General features: G+C 53.1%; 1 protein-coding gene across 2 annotated transcripts in view; it reads right to left on the bottom strand.

Moving 5' to 3' along the window:
* virma (vir like m6A methyltransferase associated) overlaps positions 1–22,989 on the bottom strand; it is a 37,318-nt gene that overhangs the window by 4,405 nt on the left and 9,924 nt on the right. The window contains exons 4-20 of one of the 2 annotated variants that reach the window (XM_055904607.1): positions 21,951–21,999; positions 21,679–21,841; positions 21,450–21,569; positions 21,002–21,247; positions 11,042–11,760; positions 10,710–10,847; positions 10,299–10,525; positions 9,474–10,156; positions 8,663–8,745; positions 4,232–4,714; positions 3,988–4,143; positions 3,561–3,796; positions 2,483–2,732; positions 1,251–1,468; positions 986–1,118; positions 707–856; positions 447–601 (exon numbers count right to left, since the gene is read on the bottom strand). In XM_055904607.1, the coding sequence (XP_055760582.1) occupies positions 447–601; positions 707–856; positions 986–1,118; positions 1,251–1,468; positions 2,483–2,732; positions 3,561–3,796; positions 3,988–4,143; positions 4,232–4,714; positions 8,663–8,745; positions 9,474–10,156; positions 10,299–10,525; positions 10,710–10,847; positions 11,042–11,760; positions 21,002–21,247; positions 21,450–21,569; positions 21,679–21,841; positions 21,951–21,999 (4,209 nt within the window). The remainder of the gene's footprint in view (positions 1–446; positions 602–706; positions 857–985; positions 1,119–1,250; positions 1,469–2,482; positions 2,733–3,560; positions 3,797–3,987; positions 4,144–4,231; positions 4,715–8,662; positions 8,746–9,473; positions 10,157–10,298; positions 10,526–10,709; positions 10,848–11,041; positions 11,761–21,001; positions 21,248–21,449; positions 21,570–21,678; positions 21,842–21,950; positions 22,000–22,989) is intronic. The other variant, XM_055904608.1, reaches the window with a different exon arrangement.

Below are 22,989 nucleotides of genomic sequence, written 5' to 3'. Positions count from 1 at the left end.
ACACACACACACACACACACACACACACACACACACACACACACACACACACACACACACACACACACACACACACACTATTGGTTAGAGCCTAAGTAAGCATTTCACTGTAAGGTGTGTTGTGTACCTGTTGTATTCGGCGCACATGACAAATAAACTTTGATTTGATATTGGCCATATAGCACACCCCTCGGGCCGTATTGCTTAAGTGAAATATATCTTCCATGACTGTTTCTGCTGTTTGAAGCTGGTGTGCAAAACCGAAAGTAAAAGATGCAAAAATGAAATGTAAGAACTGGAAGCATAAAAATAGCGCACATATAACAGACCTGAACGCTTCTAGACGTGCGTTCAGTGAGAATGACAGATCTATAACTCACATTTCTAAAGTTACATATTGCAGCTTTAACGGTATCTATTGGGCCAACAGTGTCAGTGGGCGGTACCTGTGGTTGAACTGGGCCAATAGCGTGTCAGGGTTGGGTAGAGTGGGCTCCGTCTCAGGGGGAGAAGATGCGTCCATAGTGGTCTCCAGCGTCTGTCGTAGACCAATCACATTTTCCAACAGGGTCTCCAATGAATCCTCCTCCTTGCACAGCTTCTACATACACACACACACAACAGTTACTTCCACTACTTCCGACCGGAGATCTGTACTTGCATTTATAATCATTACTATGCACAAAGTGTGTGTGTGTGTGTGTACCGTGATGTGTTTCTCTAGTGTGTTAAGAGGGTGTGTGTCAGTCTCCTCCCACTGCAGCAGAGCCTTCATCTCTGAGCCAGTCAGAGCCACAGACCTTGGGGATGGGACCAGCCCGGACTCTTCCCCTCCACTCTCCTCCCCACAGCAACCCTGGGTATGAGAAGAGAGTGACAGAGACAATGATTAATGATATACGGGCGGATCGGCCTTCACATCGGCAGATAATGGTTGACTGGATAATGGTTGATCATGTTAATATGGACTTGTTTGGGGTTTTACCAGAGGGTCAGTGTTGAGGATCTGTCGTAGGAAGTCCAGCAGAGCAGAGAGGAGTTCAGCCGAGTCTTTCCTGAAGGAGAACACCTGTCTCTTCAACAGAGCACACACACTGGCACTGTGCTTCTTCAGAGCCCTAAAAACACACATCTCTAAAGTTGAATTCGGTGTTCCACAGGGTTCAGTGCTTTAACTACTACTGTTGTCTATATACACATGCTACACTTGCATTGATCTAAACTCCTGGCAATGAGGAGTGTGTGTGTACCCTTTGAGGTGGTAGAGTCCATAGTCATGTTCTGTGAGGAACATGAGTGTTCTGAGACAGGTGAGGAGCAGAGCGGCACTGCTCTCTCCATTCCCCAAAACCTCCATCAGAGAGTCGCACACTGATGAGATCATTTCCCGTCCTGGCAGGGCATTGGCCAGTTGCTCGGCCTCTGACACACACCCCTCGGCTGGGTGGGGCACCACCAGAGAGATGTCCTAACACACACACAGCAGAGTTAACCCAATGAGTCCCACCGTTTACAAAAACATCTGTAGAGTCATAATGATTTGAGATGCTTGGCAAAAGCTGACTGTCAGGAACACAAACATGTAACATGTTTCGTCTCTATGATGCTCATAAACTACACAAGAATCGTTAGAAGGTAAGGGGTTCTTCTACATAGAAGACCATAGTAAATCCCAGGACATAGTGTCTATAACACTGTAAGGGGTTCTTCTACATAGAAGACCATAGTAAATCCCAGCACATAGTGTCTATAACACTGTAAGGGGTTCTTCTACATAGAAGACCATAGTAAATCCCAGCACATAGTGTTTATAACACTGTAAGGGGTTCTTCTACATAGAAGACCATACTAAATCCCAGCACATAGTGTCTGTAACACTGTAAGGGGTTCTTCTACATAGAAAACCCTAGTAAATCCCAGGACATAGTTTCTATAACACTGTGATAAGCTCACATAGTTGCTGTTATAAACTCTGAACAGTTGTCACTGACAGGTTAGATATTCATTTTCCAGTGAGCAAACCATTTCTGTACTGAGCATTCTTATAACTACATTTCTATCGGGTTTTTGCTCTGTCAATAAAACTCATGAATGCAACTGTTTATGTCAAATAGTTAGGTGTTCTACTTGTAGCCCTGGTTGTCCTGAAAAGAACATGGTAAAACACTTCATTGTGAGACTAAATATAACGGCTGGACATGCAGATAAATGAAAGTCAGATACATGTCTTGGGACTGATGGGGTTAAACACCTTTCTCTATCCCTCTTCCGCTCCCTCTTACCTGGCTCAGCCTGATATACGACCCCCTGCTAGTCTGACACATAGTTCAGACTAAAGAGCATCCACAAAGACCTACATGTTTATGAACATAACACGCACCAATTCACCCCATACCTCTCCATTGTTATAGCTGGAGGAAAGACAACAGCTAGTGGATGAAGTGCATTAGCTTCATACAATACCAGGTGCTTCGTGTGTTACCTGGTCACACAGTGACTGCAGGACAGTTCCCACCAGCTCTGCACAGTGCTGTTGTGGCAGGGCGTGGTCAGCAGCGGGAACCAATAGGGACAGTAGCAGGGGGAAGACATCAGCCAATGGCTCGTCTCCAGGGGCGGAGCCAGAGAGCAGGTGTAACGTTGCGATCTTACAGGCTCTCTGGGAAACCAGGGTGTCGAATAGAGAGAGGAGACGCAGGACCTGCCCCCAACCGGGACTCTTACCCTCAACACTGAAAAACACAATCACACATACCGAAATCAAAAACACAACCACACATATCGAAATCAAAAACACAACCACACATACCGAAATCAAAAACACAACCACACATACCGAAATCAAAAACACAATCACACATACCAAAATCAAAAACACAACCACACATACCAAAATCAAAAACACAACCACACATACCGAAATCAAAAACACAATCACACATACCAAAATCAAAAACACAACCACACATACCGAAATCAAAAACACAGCTACACATACCGAAATCAAAAACACAGCCACACATACCGAAATCAAAAACACAACCACACATACCGAAATCAAAAACACAACCACACATATCAAAATCAAAAACACAACCACACATACCGAAATCAAAAACACAACCACACATACCAAAATCAAAAACACAACCACACATACCGAAATCAAAAACACAATCACACATACCAAAATCAAAAACACAACCACACATACCAAAATCAAACACACAACCACGCATACCGAAATCAAAAACACAACCACACATACCGAAATCAAAAACACAATCACACATACCAAAATCAAAAACACAACCACACATACCAAAATCAAACACACAACCACGCATACCGAAATCAAAAACACAACCACACATACCGAAATCAAAAACACAACCACACATACCGAAATCAAAAACACAACCACACATATCGAAATCAAAAACACACACATCAGAGAAGGTAGCATGGTGGTGAAGTAATATACAGAGCCAATTTGGGATTTATTTGGCTTGCCATCTTAGTTCAAGAGGTGCATAAGGGTGTGTTTGCGACTGTCTTACGGCTGTAGTTCCCCCAGCAGGAATTCCAGCAGGGTCTTCACGATGAGGGTGGCGGTGGGAGAGGAGAGGTCAGCCAGCTGGACACACACACGTCGCAGCATGGCCAGCAGCGGAGGACAGCTAGTTCCACACACACACCCGAGGGCGTCCGCAAACACACCCCACTGCACCCGCAGGTGCATGCTCCACAACTTCCTGGTGTTCAACGCTACAGCCACGTCCTGAACAGAGATCACCTGGAGGGGACCGGCACAACACACAACTAGAAATCACTTTCCCTTCGGTTTGGATGTTTCCAACATGAAAGTCCTACAGCTTTCAATCCTCATCAATTGATTAGTTTGTTAAGTGTCAATCCGACGACCTCCAGACTGTTGCTGATGATGGCTGTAGCAACATGAGAAGCAGCAGGCGTGTGTGTGTGTACCTGCGTGCTCTGCATGGGCAGAGGAAGTGGCAGCAGTTCAGACAGCAGCGTGAGGCCAGAGAAGAGACCCTCTGGTGCTTTCAGTAGAGAGCCCAACACCTCCTTCAGCATCAGAGACCATGTGTTACTGAGCAGAGTCTCCTCTGTGTGGGTCATCTACAGGGGAAATGATACCCAATTTATTACACGCACGCACGCAACACACACAACATTATGTTAAAGGTCAATCAGAAAAGAGCTCTACCTGTTCGCTGACTCCCTGTGTGAAGGTGAGCAGCACATCTACGATGAGGGCCTGAACCTTGGTCTCCTCCCAGTCTAGACGTCCAGAGGACGGGGCTGAACACACGACCATGTGTAGCGTCACCAACGTGCTCGCCACACGCGTGTCCCTGAACTGGAAGGCCCCGCTGCGCAGCAGCTCTGTCAGCATGGTCCGCAGCAGCCTTAGCGTGTTAGCGCACACGCCAAGGATCATACAGCGCTGTGGGGTGGGTCCCATGTGTCCGTGCACACGCCAGGCAGGCAGCAGCACGCTACACAGCTTCTGGAGCACACAAACACACGTGTCCAAGCCCTCCCCAGAAAACAACTGCACTCCTGCTAGACTCCACTTCAGATCTCTCTGCTGAGCCTCTACGGCGGGAGGGGGACAGGCGATCTGGCAGAGGACCCTCAGAGCAGACATCAGTCCACTTCCCTCTAGAGTCAACACGTTCTGGACGTTCTATAGGGACACACACGGGACAGACAGGACAGAATGGGTTTTCTGTTAGTAATATGACCAATAATACACATGTACATACAGTAAGTATTTTATTTACATCAGCCACACACAGTGCATTCGGAAAGTATTCAGACCCCTTGACTTTTTCCACATTTGTTACTTTACAGCCTTATTCTAAAATTGATTAAATTGTTGTCCCCCCTCTATCTACGCACAATAACCCATAATGAAGAAGCAAAAACAGTTAAAAAAAAATAAACATTGTAAATATATATTTAAAAAATAATAAATTAAATATCACATTTACATAAGTATTCAGACCCTTTTTTCAATACTTTGTTGAGGCACGTTTTGCAGAGATTACAGCCTTGGGTCTTCTTGGGTATGACACTACAAGCTTGGCAGACCTGTATTTGGAGAGTTTCTCCCATTCTTCTCTGCAGATCCTCTCAAGCTCTGCAGGTTGAATTGGGAGCATTGCTGCACAGCTATTTTTCAGTCTCTCCAGAGGTGTTCAATCGGGTTCACGTCCGGACTCTGGCTGGGCCACTCAAGAACATTCAGAGACTTGTCCTGAAGCCACTCCTGCATTGTCTTGGCTGTGTGCTTAGGGTTGTTGTCATGTAGGAAGGTGAACCTTCTCCACAGTCTGAGGTCCTGAGTGCTCTGGAGCAGGTTTTCATCAAGGATCTCTCTGTACTTTGCTCTGTTCATCTTCCCCTCGATCCTGACTAGTCTCTCAGTCCCAGTCGCTGAAAAACATCCCCACAGCATGATGCTGCCACCACCATGCTTCACAGTAGAGATGGTGCCAGATTTCCTCCAGACGTGACGCTTGGCATTCAGGCCACATAGTTTAATCTAGAGCAGAGAATCTTGTTTCTCATGGTCTGAGAGTCAAATTGGCAAATTCCAAGCGGGCTGTCATGTGCCTTTTACTGAGGAGTGGCTTCCGTCTGGCCACTCTACCATAAAGAACTGATTGGTGGAGTGCTGCAGAGACGGTTGTCCTTCTGGAAGGTTCTCCCATCTCCACAGAAGAACTCTGGAGCTCTATCAGAGCTCTATCAGAGTGACCATCGGGTTCTTGGTTACCTCCCTGACCAAGACCCTTCTTCCCCGATTGCTCAATTTGGCCGGGAGGCCAGCTCTAGGAAGAGTTTGGAACCACCAAGACTTCTTCCATTTAAGAATGATGGAGGCCACTGTGTTCTTGGGGACCTCACTGCTGCAGAAATGTTTTGGTACCCTTCCCCAGATCTGTGCCTCAACACAGTCTTGTCTCGGAGCTCTAGGAATAATTCCTTCGACCTCATGGCTTGGTTTCTGCTCTGACATGCACTGTCAACTGTGGGACCTTATATAGACAGGTGTGGGCCTTTCCAAATCATGTCCAATCAATTTAATTTACCACAGGTGGACTCCAATCAAGTTGTAGAAACATCAAGGATGATCAATGGAAACAGGATGAATAAGGCGGTAACGTTTAAAAAAATGCCGAAAAATTCAAGGGGTCTGAATACTTTCCAAAGACGCACGTGCTCTCTCTCTCTCTCCCTCCAAGATCTGGGTCAGCCACTGCCACAACTATTTGCATGTACCGCAGGGCAGCTCTCTAAGCCCTCTACTGTTTTCTTTTTTTACCAATGACCTGCCACTGGTATTACACAAAGCATGTGTGTCCATGTATGCTGATGATTAAACCGTATACGCATCAGCAACCACAGCTAATGAAGTCACTGAATCCTTAACAAAGAGTTGCAGTCTGTTTTGGAGTGGGTGGCCAGTAATAAACTGGTCCTGAACATCTCTAAAACTAACAGCATTGTACTTGGTACACATCATTCCCTAAGTTCTAGACCTCAGCTGAATCTGGTAATGAATGTTGTGGCTGTTGAACAAGTTGAGGAGACTAAATTACTTGATGTTACCTTAGATTGTAAACTGTCATGGTCAAAACATATAGATTCAATGGTTGGAAAGATGCTTTTTTGACACCACACTCCACAGGCTCTAGTTGTATCTTATCTTGATTATTGTCCAGTCATATGGTCACGTGCTGCAAAGAAAGACCTAGTTAAGCTCCAGCTGGCCCAGAACAGAGCGGCACGTCTTGCTCTTCATTGTAATCAGAGGGCTAATATTAACACTATGCATGCCAGTCTCTCTTGGCTAAGAGTTGAGGAAAGACTGTTTCTTATAAAAACAAGAAGTGACGCAATGTGTTGGAAATTCCAAATTGTTTGCATAGTCAACTTACACACAGGACTGACACACACACACACAATCACACACCCCACCAGACATGCCACAAGGGGTCTTTTCACAGTCCCCAGGTCCAAAACAAATTCAAGGAAGTGTACAGTATTATACAGAGCCATGAGCGCATAGAACTCCCTTCCATCTTATATAGCACAAGTGAACCGCAAACCTGGTTTCAAAAAACAGATAAACCAACACCTCACAGCACAAGGCCTCTCCCGCATGTGACCTACTTGTTGTGCATATGTACTGACATGTATGTATAACCGATCGATGTGCGCACACACACACGTTAATGTTTTTAAATTGTCAAGTCTTTTGTCTCAAATGTCTTTTTTGTTATGTGTCGTACCCCAGTCAGACCCCAGTCAGACCTCAGTCGGAACCCCAGTCGAAACCCCAGTCGGAACCCCAGTAAGACCTGTCGGAACCCCAGTAAGACCCCAGTCGGAACCCCAGTAAGACCCCAGTCGGAACCCCAGTAAGACCTGTCGGAACCCCAGTCGGAATCCCAGTAAGACCCCAGTCGGAACCCCAGTAAGACCCCAGTTGGAACCCCAGTCGGAACCCAGTCGGAACCCCAGTAAGACCCCAGTCGGAACCCCAGTAAGACCCCAGTTGGAACCCCAGTCGGAACCCAGTCGGAACCCCAGTAAGACCCCAGTTGGAACCCCAGTCGGAACCCAGTCGGAACCCCAGTAAGACCCCAGTTGGAACCCCAGTCGGAACCCCAGTAAGACCCCAGTCGGAACCCCAGTAAGACCCCAGTAAGACCCCAGTCGGAACCCCAGTAAGACCCCAGTCGGAACCCCAGTAAGCCCCCATTTGGAACCCCAGTAAGACCCCAGTCGGAACCCCAGTCACACCCAGTAAGACTAGCTGTCGCCATTGAAGATCCTAATAATTCAAATCAAACTAGCTGACTCCATGATGAAGGACGTCTCTGCTGAAATCCACCAAAGGAGTGGTGCACAGACCATCCTTTGTGGAATTCAGGTCCGACTATATGAATAAAATGTATTATGAAACGCTTACCATGTACCTATGTTTGTTCTTTAGTTACGTGCCTTTCTTTGTTAGCTGAAATGAAGCTAATCAAATACAACCGCCGACAGTTTGCCAGTTGCTGTTGCTCTAAGATGGCAACTCAGCGCAAATTAGCATTTGTCAATTGAATCTCAACAAGGAAACAGGGTGACGTTTATTGAAAAAGTATGGATTTCAGCTAACAAAGAAAGGCACGCAACTACAGAGGACAAACAAAGGTACAAGTTAAGCGTTTCATAATTATAATATATATTTTTTTAAGTATTGACCTTGGGCGAATCAATGTAGTCGAATTCCACAAAGCCTAATCTCTGCTTCACTCGTTGGTGGATTTCATCAGAAACTTCCTTCACCATGGAGTGGAGTTTAGTCAGCAAGTTATATCAAAGCAAGTCGGTGTGTGTGTGTGTGTGTGTGTGTGTGTGTGTGTGTGTGTGTGTGTGTGTGTGTGTGTGTGTGTGTGTGTGTGTGTGTGTGTGTGTGTGTGTGTGTGTGTGTGTGTGTGTGTGTGTGTGTGTGTGTGTGTGTGTGTGCGCGCGCGTAGGGAGCTGAAGGCCTGCAGCCAAGTCATCATTATGAAGGATTAAACAAACAGCAACAGGTTATCAGTCCTTGAGGACATGTAGTGTAACGGCTCACCTGTTTGATGTAGTCTATGAGGCTGGGGATGCTGCCCATCTCCAACTTCACCTTGTCCAGAGGTTCCAGCCACTGACTCAGCTCTGGAACACAACACCAACACTGAGAGGATCACTTAGTGTTGCAGTTCACCTTTGCAAGGAATTCTGAATATAGTTTAACACATGTTTTTTGTTGTTTTTTGGGGGGTACTTTTCTCCCCAATTTCGTAATATCCAATTGATAGTAACAGTCTTGTCCCATCGCTGCAACTCCCCTGCGGACTCGGGAGAGGCGAAGGTTGAGAGCCATGTGTCCTCCGAAACACGACCCGCACTGCTTCTTGAAACACCGCTCACTAAACCCGGAAGCCAGCCGCAACATGTCGGAGGAAACACCGCCCAGCTGGCGACCGAAGTCAGCTTGCAGGCACCCGGCCTGCCACAACGAGTCGCTAGAGCGCGATAGGACAAGGAAATCCCAGCCGGCCAAACCCTCCCCTAACCCGGACGATGCTGGGCCAATTGTACGCCGCCTCATGGGTCTCCCGGTAACGGCCGACTGTGACACAGCCTGAGATCGAATCCGTCGATGCAGTGCCATAGACCGCTGCGCCACTCGGGAGGCCTTCAACACATTTCTAAGGGGTGATGGGTCGGGCTATGTCATTACAATGATAGAGGTGGGTGTAGAAGTATTTTTAAGATGAAGGTTAAGGGAATACCAGTTCACCCACTGTTGATAAGGTTGGTTTGGAGTTACAGGTCAGAGGTTAGGGGTTAAGGTTGGATACCAACCTGGCATTGTTAGTCAGGGGTCAGGAGCTACGCACCCTGTAGTTTAGCGTTGGTGTCATCAGCCTTGGCCAGGATGAGTAGAGGAGCAGCGTGTTGTTCCATGGTACGGAGATCACTGGAGTTCTGAACCACCATCAGCACCAGCATACACGCATAGTTATAGGTCACCGCCTTCCGGGCCTTGGCCTCCCCGTGTCCGTCCTTGCTGTGGTGCTGCAGCAGCGTAACCAGACAGGAGAGGTTGTTCTCCAGGCTGAAGACGTGGGCCACAGCGCTCCTCCCAGTCTGTGTGAAGGTGATGAGGTAGAGGGCATGGAGCATGCTCAGTACCTCTGCACTGTCCCCCTCCTCTAGCCCCACCCCTCCCTCCCCGCCGGCAGTCACGTGACTCATCAGCTCAGACACGCTCTGGAGGGCATGCAGCGCCTGCATCAGCCACACACCCAAACCCTCTTCACCCAACCCGGGGCCCCAGAACCCGCCGTCGCCCCCAGTGACCATAGGCTCCTCTCCCTCAACCTCGGCGACGGTTGCTAGGAGACGGAGCAGCAGGTTGGTAGGCGTGGGCTGGGCCAGCATGAAAAGCAGTCCTGATTGGGTGAGAGACAGAAAGTGCAGGACTTCCCTGACGGCGTGAGTGACACCTGTATGCCCCGCCGCCACTGCTGCTGACAACGCCACCGCCGAGCTCTCCAGGAAGTGACATGCATGCATGTACCTGTGGGGTGGGGGGGAGAGTTATTAGTACAAATATGTATGTGTATGTGTGTGTGTGTGTGTGTGTGTGTGTGTGTGTGTGTGTGTGTGTGTGTGTGTGTGTGTGTGTGTGTGTGTGTGTGTGTGTTTGGTGTTGTACCTACCTGTACAGTGTAGGGTAGGGGTCGTCTCTCTCCTGTGGTCCAGTAATGCGTGCGGTTGTAGGGAAGGCCTTTCCAGGGGGCTGGACCATGGTGTGGGGGGCGGTGTCTAGAAGGTGATGTAACTCTTCTAGAACCCCAGCCAACCTATCCAGCTCAGCCTCGCTGACAGGGGAGGGGCCTAATGATGTCTCCTCCTCCATGGCTATGTCAGGCTCCTCCCCCTCATCCTGAAATATAACACTGATAATTCTTATATACTGATATTCTGTAGTAATTATGTGGACAGTAGAACCTCAGTCATAGAAACCCCAGAGTTCCACACTGAACTGGGAACTGGTTATGAAATGGGAAGCTTCATCAGACCCAAATAACTGTTCTTAAAACGCAGATCTCCAGTCAGTGTGTGCTTACCTGCAGAGGTTCGCTCCAGGCTGCCGCTGTCCTCTGCAGATCAGTCATAACCTCATAGGCGTGGCTTTTCTGCAGAATGGCGTTGCCCGCGGTTACCACCCGCACGGTTTCCTCCCCCAGGAACAGCTGCACCAACCGCTGCAGGACACACACACACACACACAGACACACAGACACACACACACACACACACACACACACACACACACACACACACACACACACACACACACACACACACACACACACACACACAACCTCAGTTAGAAACACACGCAGCCTCTCCTATTATAAGGTCTTCATGTGTACCGTATGTCTATGGCTTCTCTCACCTGGTATCCACTCCTCTCCATCTCCCCCTCCTGTAGGAAGGCCTCCACACCAGCGGGGGCACTGGTCAGAGCATCCAGAGCCCTCAGGATACACAGCTTCAGCGTGGACGACACATGGTCCACCTGGAGCAGCTCTAGTAGGAGCTCCAGTGCTCCCTCGTGCAGCAGCGCAGTGAGGCCCTGTGGGCACTCGGCCAAGCAGGAAGCCAGCTTAGCTCCAGCTTTCAGCTGCCTGAGGTTTAGAGCAATGGGTTGGGTCAGAGCTATCTCCATGCTAAGACCCTGAAGAGCCCATTGGACCAGAGCTCTAATAGGCCCCTCCCATTCCCCCTGTCCAATCAGAAAGCCCAGCCCTCTAGCGAGCAGCCCTGATGCCTGCTCTAGGGCTGTGACCCAGCGGGAGTCACGGTCCTCTCCTATCCCAGCCAGGAGCTCTCTCATCTGGGCAACAACCTCAGCCTCTGCCCCTTCTCCACCTCCAGGCCCCTCTGGACCAACACACACAGCCCCCCTAGCCCTCTCCAGCTGGGAGTCGAAGCGGGTCTTGTAGGGAGGGGTGAAGTAGAGCAGTGGGCGTAGCTCTCTTTCGTAGGGGTCGTACTGGACTGGGGGCACAGAGGCCAGGTCTTCAGGGGTGTAGTCAATGTCAAAACTGGCCAGCTTAAAACTACCATTGTCCAAGTCATCCTCATCACTACTGATCTCCTCATAACCATCACCTGGAGAGAGGAGGGAGGGTGAGGAGGGAGGGTGAGGGAGGGAGAAATATTGTAAAACAACAAAAACACAAACACAGCAAAAGAAAAGGCATCAATCACAACACTCACATAAGTTGTAAAACATTAATAACATGATGAAATTACAGTTCACTCAACCAAGAGTTAAGAATGTTAGAGAACCACAGCAGACAGGCACAGTTAGTTTGTCATGCAAGAAGATCTGATACTACAGCAACAACAGCCATGTCTCTAAGCCTTATTATTACAACTGGTTAGGCTGATTATAACAGCTCAGAGCAGGGTGTAGGGTGGAGGGGTCTGAGCAGGGTGTAGGGTTAGGGTGGAGGGGTCTGAACAGGGTGTAGGGTTGAGGGGTCTGAGCAGGGTGTAAGGTTAGGGTGGAGGGGTCTAAGCAGGGTGTAGGGTGGAGGGGTCTGAACAGGGTGTAGTGTTGAGGGGTCTGAGCAGGGTGTAGGGTGGAGGGGTCTGAGCAGGGTGTAGGGTTAGGGTTGAGGGGTCTGAGCAGGGTGTAGGGTTAGGGTTGAGGGGTCTAAGCAGGGTGTATGGTGGAGGGGTCTGAACAGGGTGTAGTGTTGAGGGGTCTGAGCAGGGTGTAGGGTGGAGGGGTCTGAGCAGGGTGTAGGGGTCTGAGCAGGGTGTAGGGTGGAGGGGTCTGAGCAGGGTGTAGGGTTGAGGGGTCTGAGCAGGGTGTAGGGTTAGGGTGGAGGGGTCTGAGCAGGGTGTAGGGTTGAGGGGTCTGAACAGGGTGTAGGGTTGAGGGGTCTGAGCAGGGTGTAGGGTTAGGGTTGAGGGGTCTAAGCAGGGTGTAGGGTGGAGGGGTCTGAGCAGGGTGTAGGGTGGAGGGGTCTGAGCAGGGTGTAGGGTTAGGGTTGAGGGGTCTGAGCAGGGAATAGGGTGGAGGGGTCTGAACAGGGTGTAGGGTTGAGGGGTCTGAGCAGGGTGTAGGGTGGAGGGGTCTGAACAGGGTGTAGGGTGGAGTGGTCTGAGCAGGGTGTAGGGTGGAGGGGTCTGAGCAGGGTGTAGGGTTGAGGGGTCTGAGCAGGGTGTAGGGTGGAGGGGTCTGAACAGGGTGTAGGGTGGAGGGGTCTGAGCAGGGTGTAGGGTGGAGGGGTCTGAGCAGGGTGTAGGGTTGAGGGGTCTGAGCAGGGTGTAGGGTGGAGGGGTCTGAGCAGGGTGTAGGGTGGAGGGGTCTGAACAGGGTGTAGGGTGGAGGGGTCTGAGCAGGGTGTAGGGTGGAGGGGTCTGAGCAGGGTGTGGGGTTGAGGGGTCTGAGCAGGGTGTAGGGTGGAGGGGTCTGAGCAGGGTGTAGGGTTGAGGGGTCTGAGCAGGGTATAGGGTTGAGGGGTCTGAGCAGGGTGTAGGGTTGAGGGGTCTGAGCAGGGTGTAGGGTTGAGGGGTCTGAGCAGGGTGTAGGGTGGAGGGGTCTGAGCTGGGTGTAGGGTTGAGGGGTCTGAGCAGGGTGTAGGGTTAGGGTTGAGGGGTCTGAGCAGGGTGTAGGGTTGAGGGGTCTGAGCAGGGTTGAGGGGTCTGAGCAGGGTGTAGGGTGGAGGGGTCTGAGCAGGGTGTAGGGTGGAGGGGTCTGAGCAGGGTGTAGGGTGGAGGGGTCTGAGCAGGGAGTAGGGTTGAGGGGTCTAAGCAGGGTGTAGTGTTGAGGGGTCTGAGCAGGGTGTAGGGTTGAGTGGTCTGAGCAGGGTGTAGGGTTAGGGTTGAGGGGTCTGAGCAGGGTATACGGTTGAGTGGTCTGAGCAGGGTGTAGGGTTAGGGTTGAGGGGTCTAAGCAGGGTGTAGGGTGGAGGGGTCTGAACAGGGTGTAGTGTTGAGGGGTCTGAGCAGGGTGTAGGGTGGAGGGGTCTGAGCAGGGTGTAGGGTGGAGGGGTCTGAGCAGGATGTAGGGTTAGGGTTGAGGGGTCTGAGCAGGGTGTAGGGTTGAGGGGTCTGAGCAGGGTGTAGGGGTCTGAGCAGGTTGTAGGGGTCTGAGCAGGGTGTAGGGTTGAGGGGTCTGAGCAGGGTGTAGTGTTGAGGGGTCTGAGCAGGGTGTAGGGTTGAGGGGTCTGAGCAGGGTGTAGGGGTCTGAGCAGGGTGTAGGGTGGAGGGGTCTGAGCAGGGTGTAGGGTTGAGGGGTCTGAGCAGGGTGTAGGGTGGAGGGGTCTGAGCTGGGTGTAGGGTTGAGGGGTCTGAGCAGGGTATAGGGTTGAGGGGTCTGAGCAGGGTGTAGGGTGGAGGGGTCTGAACAGGGTGTAGGGGTCTGAGCAGGGTGTAGGGTGGAGGGGTCTGAGCAGGGTGTAGGGTGGAGGGGTCTGAGCAGGGTGTAGGGTGGAGGGGTCTGAACAGGGTGTAGGGGTCTGAGCAGGGTGTAGGGTGGAGGGGTCTGAGCAGGGTGTAGGGTGGAGGGGTCTGAGCAGGTTGTAAGGGTCTGAGCAGGGTGTAGGGTTGAGGGGTCTGAGCAGGGTGTAGTGTTGAGGGGTCTGAGCAGGGTGTAGGGTTGAGGGGTCTGAGCAGGGTGTAGGGTTGAGGGGTCTGAGCAGGGTGTAGGGGTCTGAGCAGGGTATAGGGTGGAGGGGTCTGAGCAGGGTGTAGGGTTGAGGGGTCTGAGCAGGGTGTAGGGCGGAGGGGTCTGAGCTGGGTGTAGGGTTGAGGGGTCTGAGCAGGGTGTAGGGTTAGGGTTGAGGGGTCTGAGCAGGGTGTAGGGTTGAGGGGTCTGAGCAGGGTGTAGGGTTGAGGGGTCTGAGCAGGGTATAGGGTTGAGGGGTCTGAGCAGGGTGTAGGGTTGAGGGGTCTGAGCAGGGTGTAGGGTGGAGGGGTCTGAGCAGGGTGTAGGGTGGAGGGGTCTGAGCAGGGTGTAGGGTGGAGGGGTCTGAGCAGGGAGTAGGGTTGAGTGGTCTGAGCAGGGTGTAGGGTTAGGGTTGAGGGGTCCGAGCAGGGTGTAGTGTTGAGGGGTCTGAGCAGGGTGTAGAGTTGAGTGGTCTGAGCAGGGTGTAGGGTTAGTGTTGAGGGGTCTGAGCAGGGTTAGGGTTGAGGGGTCTGAGCAGGGTATAGGGTTGAGTGGTCTGAGCAGGGTGTAGGGTGGAGGGGTCTGAGCAGGGTGTAGGGTGGAGGGTTGAGGGGTCTGAGCAGGGTGTAGGGTTGAGGGGTCTGAGCAGGGTGTAGGGTGGAGGGGTCTGAGCAGGGTGTAGGGTGGAGGGGTCTGAGCAGGGTGTAGGGTGGAGGGGTCTGAGCAGGATGTAGGGTTAGGGTTGAGGGGTCTGAGCAGGGTGTAGGGTTGAGGGGTCTGAGCAGGGTGTAGGGTTGAGGGGTCTGAGCAGGGTGTAGGGTGGAGGGGTCTGAGCAGGGTGTAAGGTGGAGGGGTCTGAGCAGGGTGTAGGGTGGAGGGGTCTGAGCAGGGAGTAGGGTTGAGGGGTCTAAGCAGGGTGTAGTGTTGAGGGGTCTGAGCAGGGTGTAGGGTTGAGTGGTCTGAGCAGGGTGTAGTGTTGAGTGGTCTGAGCAGGGTATAGGGTTGAGTGGTCTGAGCAGGGTGTAGGGTTAGGGTTGAGGGGTCTGAGCAGGGTATAGGGTTGAGTGGTCTGAGCAGGGTGTAGGGTTAGGGTTGAGGGGTCTGAGCAGGGTGTAGGGTTAGGGTTGAGGGGTCTGAGCAGGGTGTAGGGTTGAGGGGTCTGAGCAGGGTATAGGGTTGAGTGGTCTGAGCAGGGTGTAGGGTTAGGGTTGAGGGGTCTGAGCAGGGTGGAGGGTGGAGGGGTCTGAGCAGGGTGTAGGGTTGAGGGGTCTGAGCAGGGTTGGAGGGTGGAGGGGTCTGAGCAGGGTGTAGGGTTGAGTGGTCTGAGCAGGGTGTAGGGTTGAGGGGTCTGAGCAGGGTGTAGGGTTGAGGGGTCTGAGCAGGGTTGGAGGGTGGAGGGGTCTGAGCAGGGTGTAGGGTTGAGTGGTCTGAGCAGGGTGTAGTGTTGAGGGGTCTGAGCAGGGTGTAGGGTTAGGGTTGAGGGGTCTGAGCAGGGTGTAGTGTTGAGGGGTCTGAGCAGGGTGTAGGGTGGAGGGGTCTGAGCAGGGTGTAGGGTTGAGGGGTCTGAGCAGGGTGTAGTGTTGAGTGGTCTGAGCATGGTGTAGGTTTGAGGGGTCTGAGCAGGGTGTAGTGTTGAGGGGTCTGAGCAGGGTGTAGGGTGGAGGGGTCTGAGCAGGGTGTAGGGGTCTGAGCAGGGTGTAGGGGTCTGAGCAGGGTGTAGGGTTGAGGGGTCTGAGCAGGGTGTAGGTGTCTGAGCAGGGAGTAGGGTTGAGTGGTCTGAGCAGGGTGTAGGGTTAGGGTTGAGGGGTCCGAGCAGGGTGTAGTGTTGAGGGGTCTGAGCAGGGTGTAGAGTTGAGTGGTCTGAGCAGGGTGTAGGGTTAGTGTTGAGGGGTCTGAGCAGGGTTAGGGTTGAGGGGTCTGAGCAGGGTATAGGGTTGAGTGGTCTGAGCAGGGTGTAGGGTGGAGGGGTCTGAGCAGGGTGTAGGGTTAGGGTTGAGGGGTCTGAGCAGGGTGTAGGGTTGAGGGGTCTGAGCAGGGTGTAGGGTTAGGGTTGAGGGGTCTGAGCAGGGTGTAGTGTTGAGGGGTCTGAGCAGGGTGTAGGGTGGAGGGGTCTGAGCAGGGTGTAGGGTGGAGGGGTCTGAGCAGGGTGTAGGGTGGAGGGGTCTGAGCAGGATGTAGGGTTAGGGTTGAGGGGTCTGAGCAGGGTGTAGGGTTGAGGGGTCTGAGCAGGGTGTAGGGTTGAGGGGTCTGAGCAGGGTGTAGGGTGGAGGGGTCTGAGCAGGGTGTAAGGTGGAGGGGTCTGAGCAGGGTGTAGGGTGGAGGGGTCTGAGCAGGGAGTAGGGTTGAGGGGTCTAAGCAGGGTGTAGTGTTGAGGGGTCTGAGCAGGGTGTAGGGTTGAGTGGTCTGAGCAGGGTGTAGTGTTGAGTGGTCTGAGCAGGGTATAGGGTTGAGTGGTCTGAGCAGGGTGTAGGGTTAGGGTTGAGGGGTCTGAGCAGGGTATAGGGTTGAGTGGTCTGAGCAGGGTGTAGGGTTAGGGTTGAGGGGTCTGAGCAGGGTGTAGGGTTAGGGTTGAGGGGTCTGAGCAGGGTGTAGGGTTGAGGGGTCTGAGCAGGGTATAGGGTTGAGTGGTCTGAGCAGGGTGTAGGGTTAGGGTTGAGGGGTCTGAGCAGGGTTGGAGGGTGGAGGGGTCTGAGCAGGGTGTAGGGTTGAGTGGTCTGAGCAGGGTGTAGTGTTGAGGGGTCTGAGCAGGGTGTAGGGTTAGGGTTGAGGGGTCTGAGCAGGGTGTAGTGTTGAGGGGTCTGAGCAGGGTGTAGGGTGGAGGGGTCTGAGCAGGGTGTAGGGTTGAGGGGTCTGAGCAGGGTGTAGTGTTGAGTGGTCTGAGCATGGTGTAGGTTTGAGGGGTCTGAGCAGGGTGTAGTGTTGAGGGGTCTGAGCAGGGTGTAGGGTGGAGGGGTCTGAGCAGGGTGTAGGGGTCTGAGCAGGGTGTAGGGGTCTGAGCATGGTGTAGGGTTGAGGGGTCTGAGCAGGGTGTAGGGTTGAGTGGTCTGAGCAGGGTGTAGGGTTAGGGTTGAGGGGTCTGAGCAGGGTGTAGTGTTGAGGGGTCTGAGCAGGGTGTAGAGTTGAGTGGTCTGAGCAGGGTGTAGGGTTAGTGTTGAGGGGTCTGAGCAGGGTTAGGGTTGAGGGGTCTGAGCAGGGTATAGGGTTGAGTGGTCTGAGCAGGGTGTAGGGTTAGGGTTGAGGGGTCTGAGCAGGGTGTAGGGTTGAGGGGTCTGAGCAGGGTGTAGGGTTAGGGTTGAGGGGTCTGAGCAGGGTGTAGTGTTGAGGGGTCTGAGCAGGGTGTAGGGTGGAGGGGTCTGAGCAGGGTGTAGGGTGGAGGGGTCTGAGCAGGGTGTAGGGTGGAGGGGTCTGAGCAGGGAGTAGGGTTGAGGGGTCTAAGCAGGGTGTAGTGTTGAGGGGTCTGAGCAGGGTGTAGGGTTGAGTGGTCTGAGCAGGGTGTAGTGTTGAGGGGTCTGAGCAGGGTATAGGGTTGAGTGGTCTGAGCAGGGTGTAGGGTTAGGGTTGAGGGGTCTGAGCAGGGTGTAGGGTTAGGGTTGAGGGGTCTGAGCAGGGTGTAGGGTTGAGGGGTCTGAGCAGGGTATAGGGTTGAGTGGTCTGAGCAGGGTGTAGGGTTAGGGTTGAGGGGTCTGAGCAGGGTGTAGGGTTAGGGTTGAGGGGTCTGAGCAGGGTGTAGGGTTGAGGGGTCTGAGCAGGGTATAGGGTTGAGTGGTCTGAGCAGGGTGTAGGGTTAGGGTTGAGGGGTCTGAGCAGGGTGGAGGGTGGAGGGGTCTGAGCAGGGTGTAGGGTTGAGGGGTCTGAGCAGGGTTGGAGGGTGGAGGGGTCTGAGCAGGGTGTAGGGTTGAGTGGTCTGAGCAGGGTGTAGGGTTGAGGGGTCTGAGCAGGGTGTAGGGTTGAGGGGTCTGAGCAGGGTTGGAGGGTGGAGGGGTCTGAGCAGGGTGTAGGGTTGAGTGGTCTGAGCAGGGTGTAGTGTTGAGGGGTCTGAGCAGGGTGTAGGGTTAGGGTTGAGGGGTCTGAGCAGGGTGTAGTGTTGAGGGGTCTGAGCAGGGTGTAGGGTGGAGGGGTCTGAGCAGGGTGTAGGGTTGAGGGGTCTGAGCAGGGTGTAGTGTTGAGTGGTCTGAGCATGGTGTAGGTTTGAGGGGTCTGAGCAGGGTGTAGTGTTGAGGGGTCTGAGCAGGGTGTAGGGTGGAGGGGTCTGAGCAGGGTGTAGGGGTCTGAGCAGGGTGTAGGGGTCTGAGCAGGGTGTAGGGTTGAGGGGTCTGAGCAGGGTGTAGGTGTCTGAGCAGGGAGTAGGGTTGAGTGGTCTGAGCAGGGTGTAGGGTTAGGGTTGAGGGGTCCGAGCAGGGTGTAGTGTTGAGGGGTCTGAGCAGGGTGTAGAGTTGAGTGGTCTGAGCAGGGTGTAGGGTTAGTGTTGAGGGGTCTGAGCAGGGTTAGGGTTGAGGGGTCTGAGCAGGGTATAGGGTTGAGTGGTCTGAGCAGGGTGTAGGGTGGAGGGGTCTGAGCAGGGTGTAGGGTTAGGGTTGAGGGGTCTGAGCAGGGTGTAGGGTTGAGGGGTCTGAGCAGGGTGTAGGGTTAGGGTTGAGGGGTCTGAGCAGGGTGTAGTGTTGAGGGGTCTGAGCAGGGTGTAGGGTGGAGGGGTCTGAGCAGGGTGTAGGGTGGAGGGGTCTGAGCAGGGTGTAGGGTGGAGGGGTCTGAGCAGGATGTAGGGTTAGGGTTGAGGGGTCTGAGCAGGGTGTAGGGTTGAGGGGTCTGAGCAGGGTGTAGGGTTGAGGGGTCTGAGCAGGGTGTAGGGTGGAGGGGTCTGAGCAGGGTGTAAGGTGGAGGGGTCTGAGCAGGGTGTAGGGTGGAGGGGTCTGAGCAGGGAGTAGGGTTGAGGGGTCTAAGCAGGGTGTAGTGTTGAGGGGTCTGAGCAGGGTGTAGGGTTGAGTGGTCTGAGCAGGGTGTAGTGTTGAGTGGTCTGAGCAGGGTATAGGGTTGAGTGGTCTGAGCAGGGTGTAGGGTTAGGGTTGAGGGGTCTGAGCAGGGTATAGGGTTGAGTGGTCTGAGCAGGGTGTAGGGTTAGGGTTGAGGGGTCTGAGCAGGGTGTAGGGTTAGGGTTGAGGGGTCTGAGCAGGGTGTAGGGTTGAGGGGTCTGAGCAGGGTATAGGGTTGAGTGGTCTGAGCAGGGTGTAGGGTTAGGGTTGAGGGGTCTGAGCAGGGTTGGAGGGTGGAGGGGTCTGAGCAGGGTGTAGGGTTGAGTGGTCTGAGCAGGGTGTAGTGTTGAGGGGTCTGAGCAGGGTGTAGGGTTAGGGTTGAGGGGTCTGAGCAGGGTGTAGTGTTGAGGGGTCTGAGCAGGGTGTAGGGTGGAGGGGTCTGAGCAGGGTGTAGGGTTGAGGGGTCTGAGCAGGGTGTAGTGTTGAGTGGTCTGAGCATGGTGTAGGTTTGAGGGGTCTGAGCAGGGTGTAGTGTTGAGGGGTCTGAGCAGGGTGTAGGGTGGAGGGGTCTGAGCAGGGTGTAGGGGTCTGAGCAGGGTGTAGGGGTCTGAGCATGGTGTAGGGTTGAGGGGTCTGAGCAGGGTGTAGGGTTGAGTGGTCTGAGCAGGGTGTAGGGTTAGGGTTGAGGGGTCTGAGCAGGGTGTAGTGTTGAGGGGTCTGAGCAGGGTGTAGAGTTGAGTGGTCTGAGCAGGGTGTAGGGTTAGTGTTGAGGGGTCTGAGCAGGGTTAGGGTTGAGGGGTCTGAGCAGGGTATAGGGTTGAGTGGTCTGAGCAGGGTGTAGGGTTAGGGTTGAGGGGTCTGAGCAGGGTGTAGGGTTGAGGGGTCTGAGCAGGGTGTAGGGTTAGGGTTGAGGGGTCTGAGCAGGGTGTAGTGTTGAGGGGTCTGAGCAGGGTGTAGGGTGGAGGGGTCTGAGCAGGGTGTAGGGTGGAGGGGTCTGAGCAGGGTGTAGGGTGGAGGGGTCTGAGCAGGGAGTAGGGTTGAGGGGTCTAAGCAGGGTGTAGTGTTGAGGGGTCTGAGCAGGGTGTAGGGTTGAGTGGTCTGAGCAGGGTGTAGTGTTGAGGGGTCTGAGCAGGGTATAGGGTTGAGTGGTCTGAGCAGGGTGTAGGGTTAGGGTTGAGGGGTCTGAGCAGGGTGTAGGGTTAGGGTTGAGGGGTCTGAGCAGGGTGTAGGGTTGAGGGGTCTGAGCAGGGTATAGGGTTGAGTGGTCTGAGCAGGGTGTAGGGTTAGGGTTGAGGGGTCTGAGCAGGGTGGAGGGTGGAGGGGTCTGAGCAGGGTGTAGGGTTGAGTGGTCTGAGCAGGGTGTAGTGTTGAGGGGTCTGAGCAGGGTGTAGGGTTAGGGTTGAGGGGTCTGAGCAGGGTGTAGGGTGGAGGGGTCTGAGCAGGGTGTAGGGTTGAGGGGTCTGAGCAGGGTGTAGTGTTGAGTGGTCTGAGCATGGTGTAGGTTTGAGGGGTCTGAGCAGGGTGTAGTGTTGAGGGGTCTGAGCAGGGTGTAGGGTGGAGGGGTCTGAGCAGGGTGTAGGGGTCTGAGCAGGGTGTAGGGGTCTGAGCAGGGTGTAGGGTTGAGGGGTCTGAGCAGGGTGTAGGTGTCTGAGCAGGGTGTAGGGTTGAGGGGTCTGAGCAGGGTGTAGGGTTTAGGGGTCTGAACAGCATGCCAGAGCACACACACACTGTCTGTCCTGCCGTCACACAGGAGCCCCCCTACCTTCCTCCATCTCTTCCTCCTCCTCACCCTCATCCTCCTCCTCCTCCTCTTCCTCCTCCTCAGGGGCGCTACACTCCGTCCGTGCATCGTCCTCTTCTTCCGGCTCTTCATCCTCTTCCTCCTCCCCCTCTTCCTCAGGCTCGGCGTCTGAGTAGGGTTCGTCGGCAGGCAGTGAGCTGCGCTCAGGTGAGACCACCTCCAGGTAGTCCTCCCCTCTTTCAGTCGGCTCCGCCTTGGCCACTCCAACTGAGACAGTCACCATGGACCACAGACCACAGTCGGTTATCACGGCAACCAAAGAGGGCATCAGGTATACACGGATACAAGCTTGCACAAATACATGGAAATGTTTCTTTTGGCAAGGTTATCTAGTTGAATATACAGTATGAAATCTGTCCCTGTGAGATGAACATAGAGATGCAGAGAAGTGTGTGTGTGTGTGTGTTACCGGTCACTGGAACCGGCTCCTCATCATCATCATCTGGTGGGGGCGGTCCAGGAGGGGTGCGGGGGCCTCTGGGAGCTGGTCTGGGGGGACTGACATTATACTGCTCCTCCTTATCCCACTCTGAGACACACACAGTTTAGTCCACCTTGTGTTTTCCCTTTTGCCATTGAAAGTATGATAGTATTGTAATAGTGGTATCCTGGCAACCCTAGTATGAATCTTTACCCACCTTGTTTGATGATCCTCTTGAGGCCAGTCTGTTGTTGTGGGGGTGGGGGAGGGGGAGGTGGGGGAGAGTCCCGGTCGTGACCATGTGACCTTTCTGCTGTACCGTACACCGCCACTGTCAGACTGGTGTACCATCCACGCAGCACCAGTCCGTCTGTGTTCACCTACACAACACACACACTACCATTACAAACACACAGCGACACACACAACACAGTTCACCTGTAGAGAGAACAGTGACCTTTCTACAGACAGAGGGGGAGGAGTCTTTACCTTTCCATTGGGCCTGAAAACGATGGACTTGTTTTCGTCATATTCAAAACTGTAAGGACGAGACAGCGAGAGAAAGAGAGACAGAATTATCACATTTCCATTAGTAGTGGAGCAGGCTACAGTAGAGGGGCTGATGTACTGTAAGTTCTCTCTCAGGTGAACAACAACGGCCTGTGAGCTCTTGACTAACATTAGGTTGTGCCTGTGTTCTCTGTTGGAATGATTGATGTGGCATTCTGGGTTCTACATTCTGTTGTGTGTGATTCTGCAGGTGCAGCAACAGGGCTAAGTTTCTGGCGACCCGTCTCGGAGTGAACAAGGACTAAGACAGTCGTCACAGATTGATCTCTGCCCTGACAGGTTCTACGGGTGAGACTTGAGCTCTCAAATACTTTTATAGACACATTCTGGGAAGTGAAAAAAAGGGAGGGGCGGGGAGAGAGAAATAGACAGATACTGGGAGGGCAGGAGCGACAGAGAGAGACAGAGGAAGAGGTAGAGAGAGAGGGATACAGACAGAGAGAGGAAGAGGTAGAGAGAGAGGGATACAGACAGAGAGAGGAAGAGGTAGAGAGAGAGAGAGGGATACAGACAGAGAGAGGAAGAGGTAGAGAGAGGAAGAGGTAGAGAGAGAGGGATACAGACAGAGAGAGGAAGAGGTAGAGAGAGATGGATACAGACAGAGAGAGGAAGAGGTAGAGAGAGAGGGATACAGACAGAGAGAGGTAGAGAGAGAGGGATACAGACAGAGAGAGGAAGAGGTAGAGAGAGAGGGATACAGACAGAGAGAGGAAGAGGTAGAGAGAGAGGGATACAGACAGAGAGAGGAAGAGGTGGAGAGAGAGGGATACAGACAGAGAGAGGAAGAGGTAGAGAGAGGAAGAGGTAGAGAGAGAGGGATACAGACAGAGAGAGGAAGAGGTAGAGAGAGATGGATACAGAGCTTGAGAGAAGTAGAGGTATATTCAAGAACAAGTGCTTTAATTAATACTTTTAAGTGCTATCCTCTGGGTCCACATTGTAAATTTCTGTTGTGTAT

This window comes from Salvelinus fontinalis, chromosome 38 (assembly GCF_029448725.1).
Source record: "Salvelinus fontinalis isolate EN_2023a chromosome 38, ASM2944872v1, whole genome shotgun sequence".
In the NCBI taxonomy this organism is placed as follows: domain Eukaryota; kingdom Metazoa; phylum Chordata; class Actinopteri; order Salmoniformes; family Salmonidae; genus Salvelinus; species Salvelinus fontinalis.
This window is presented reverse-complemented; position numbering and strand designations above follow the sequence as displayed.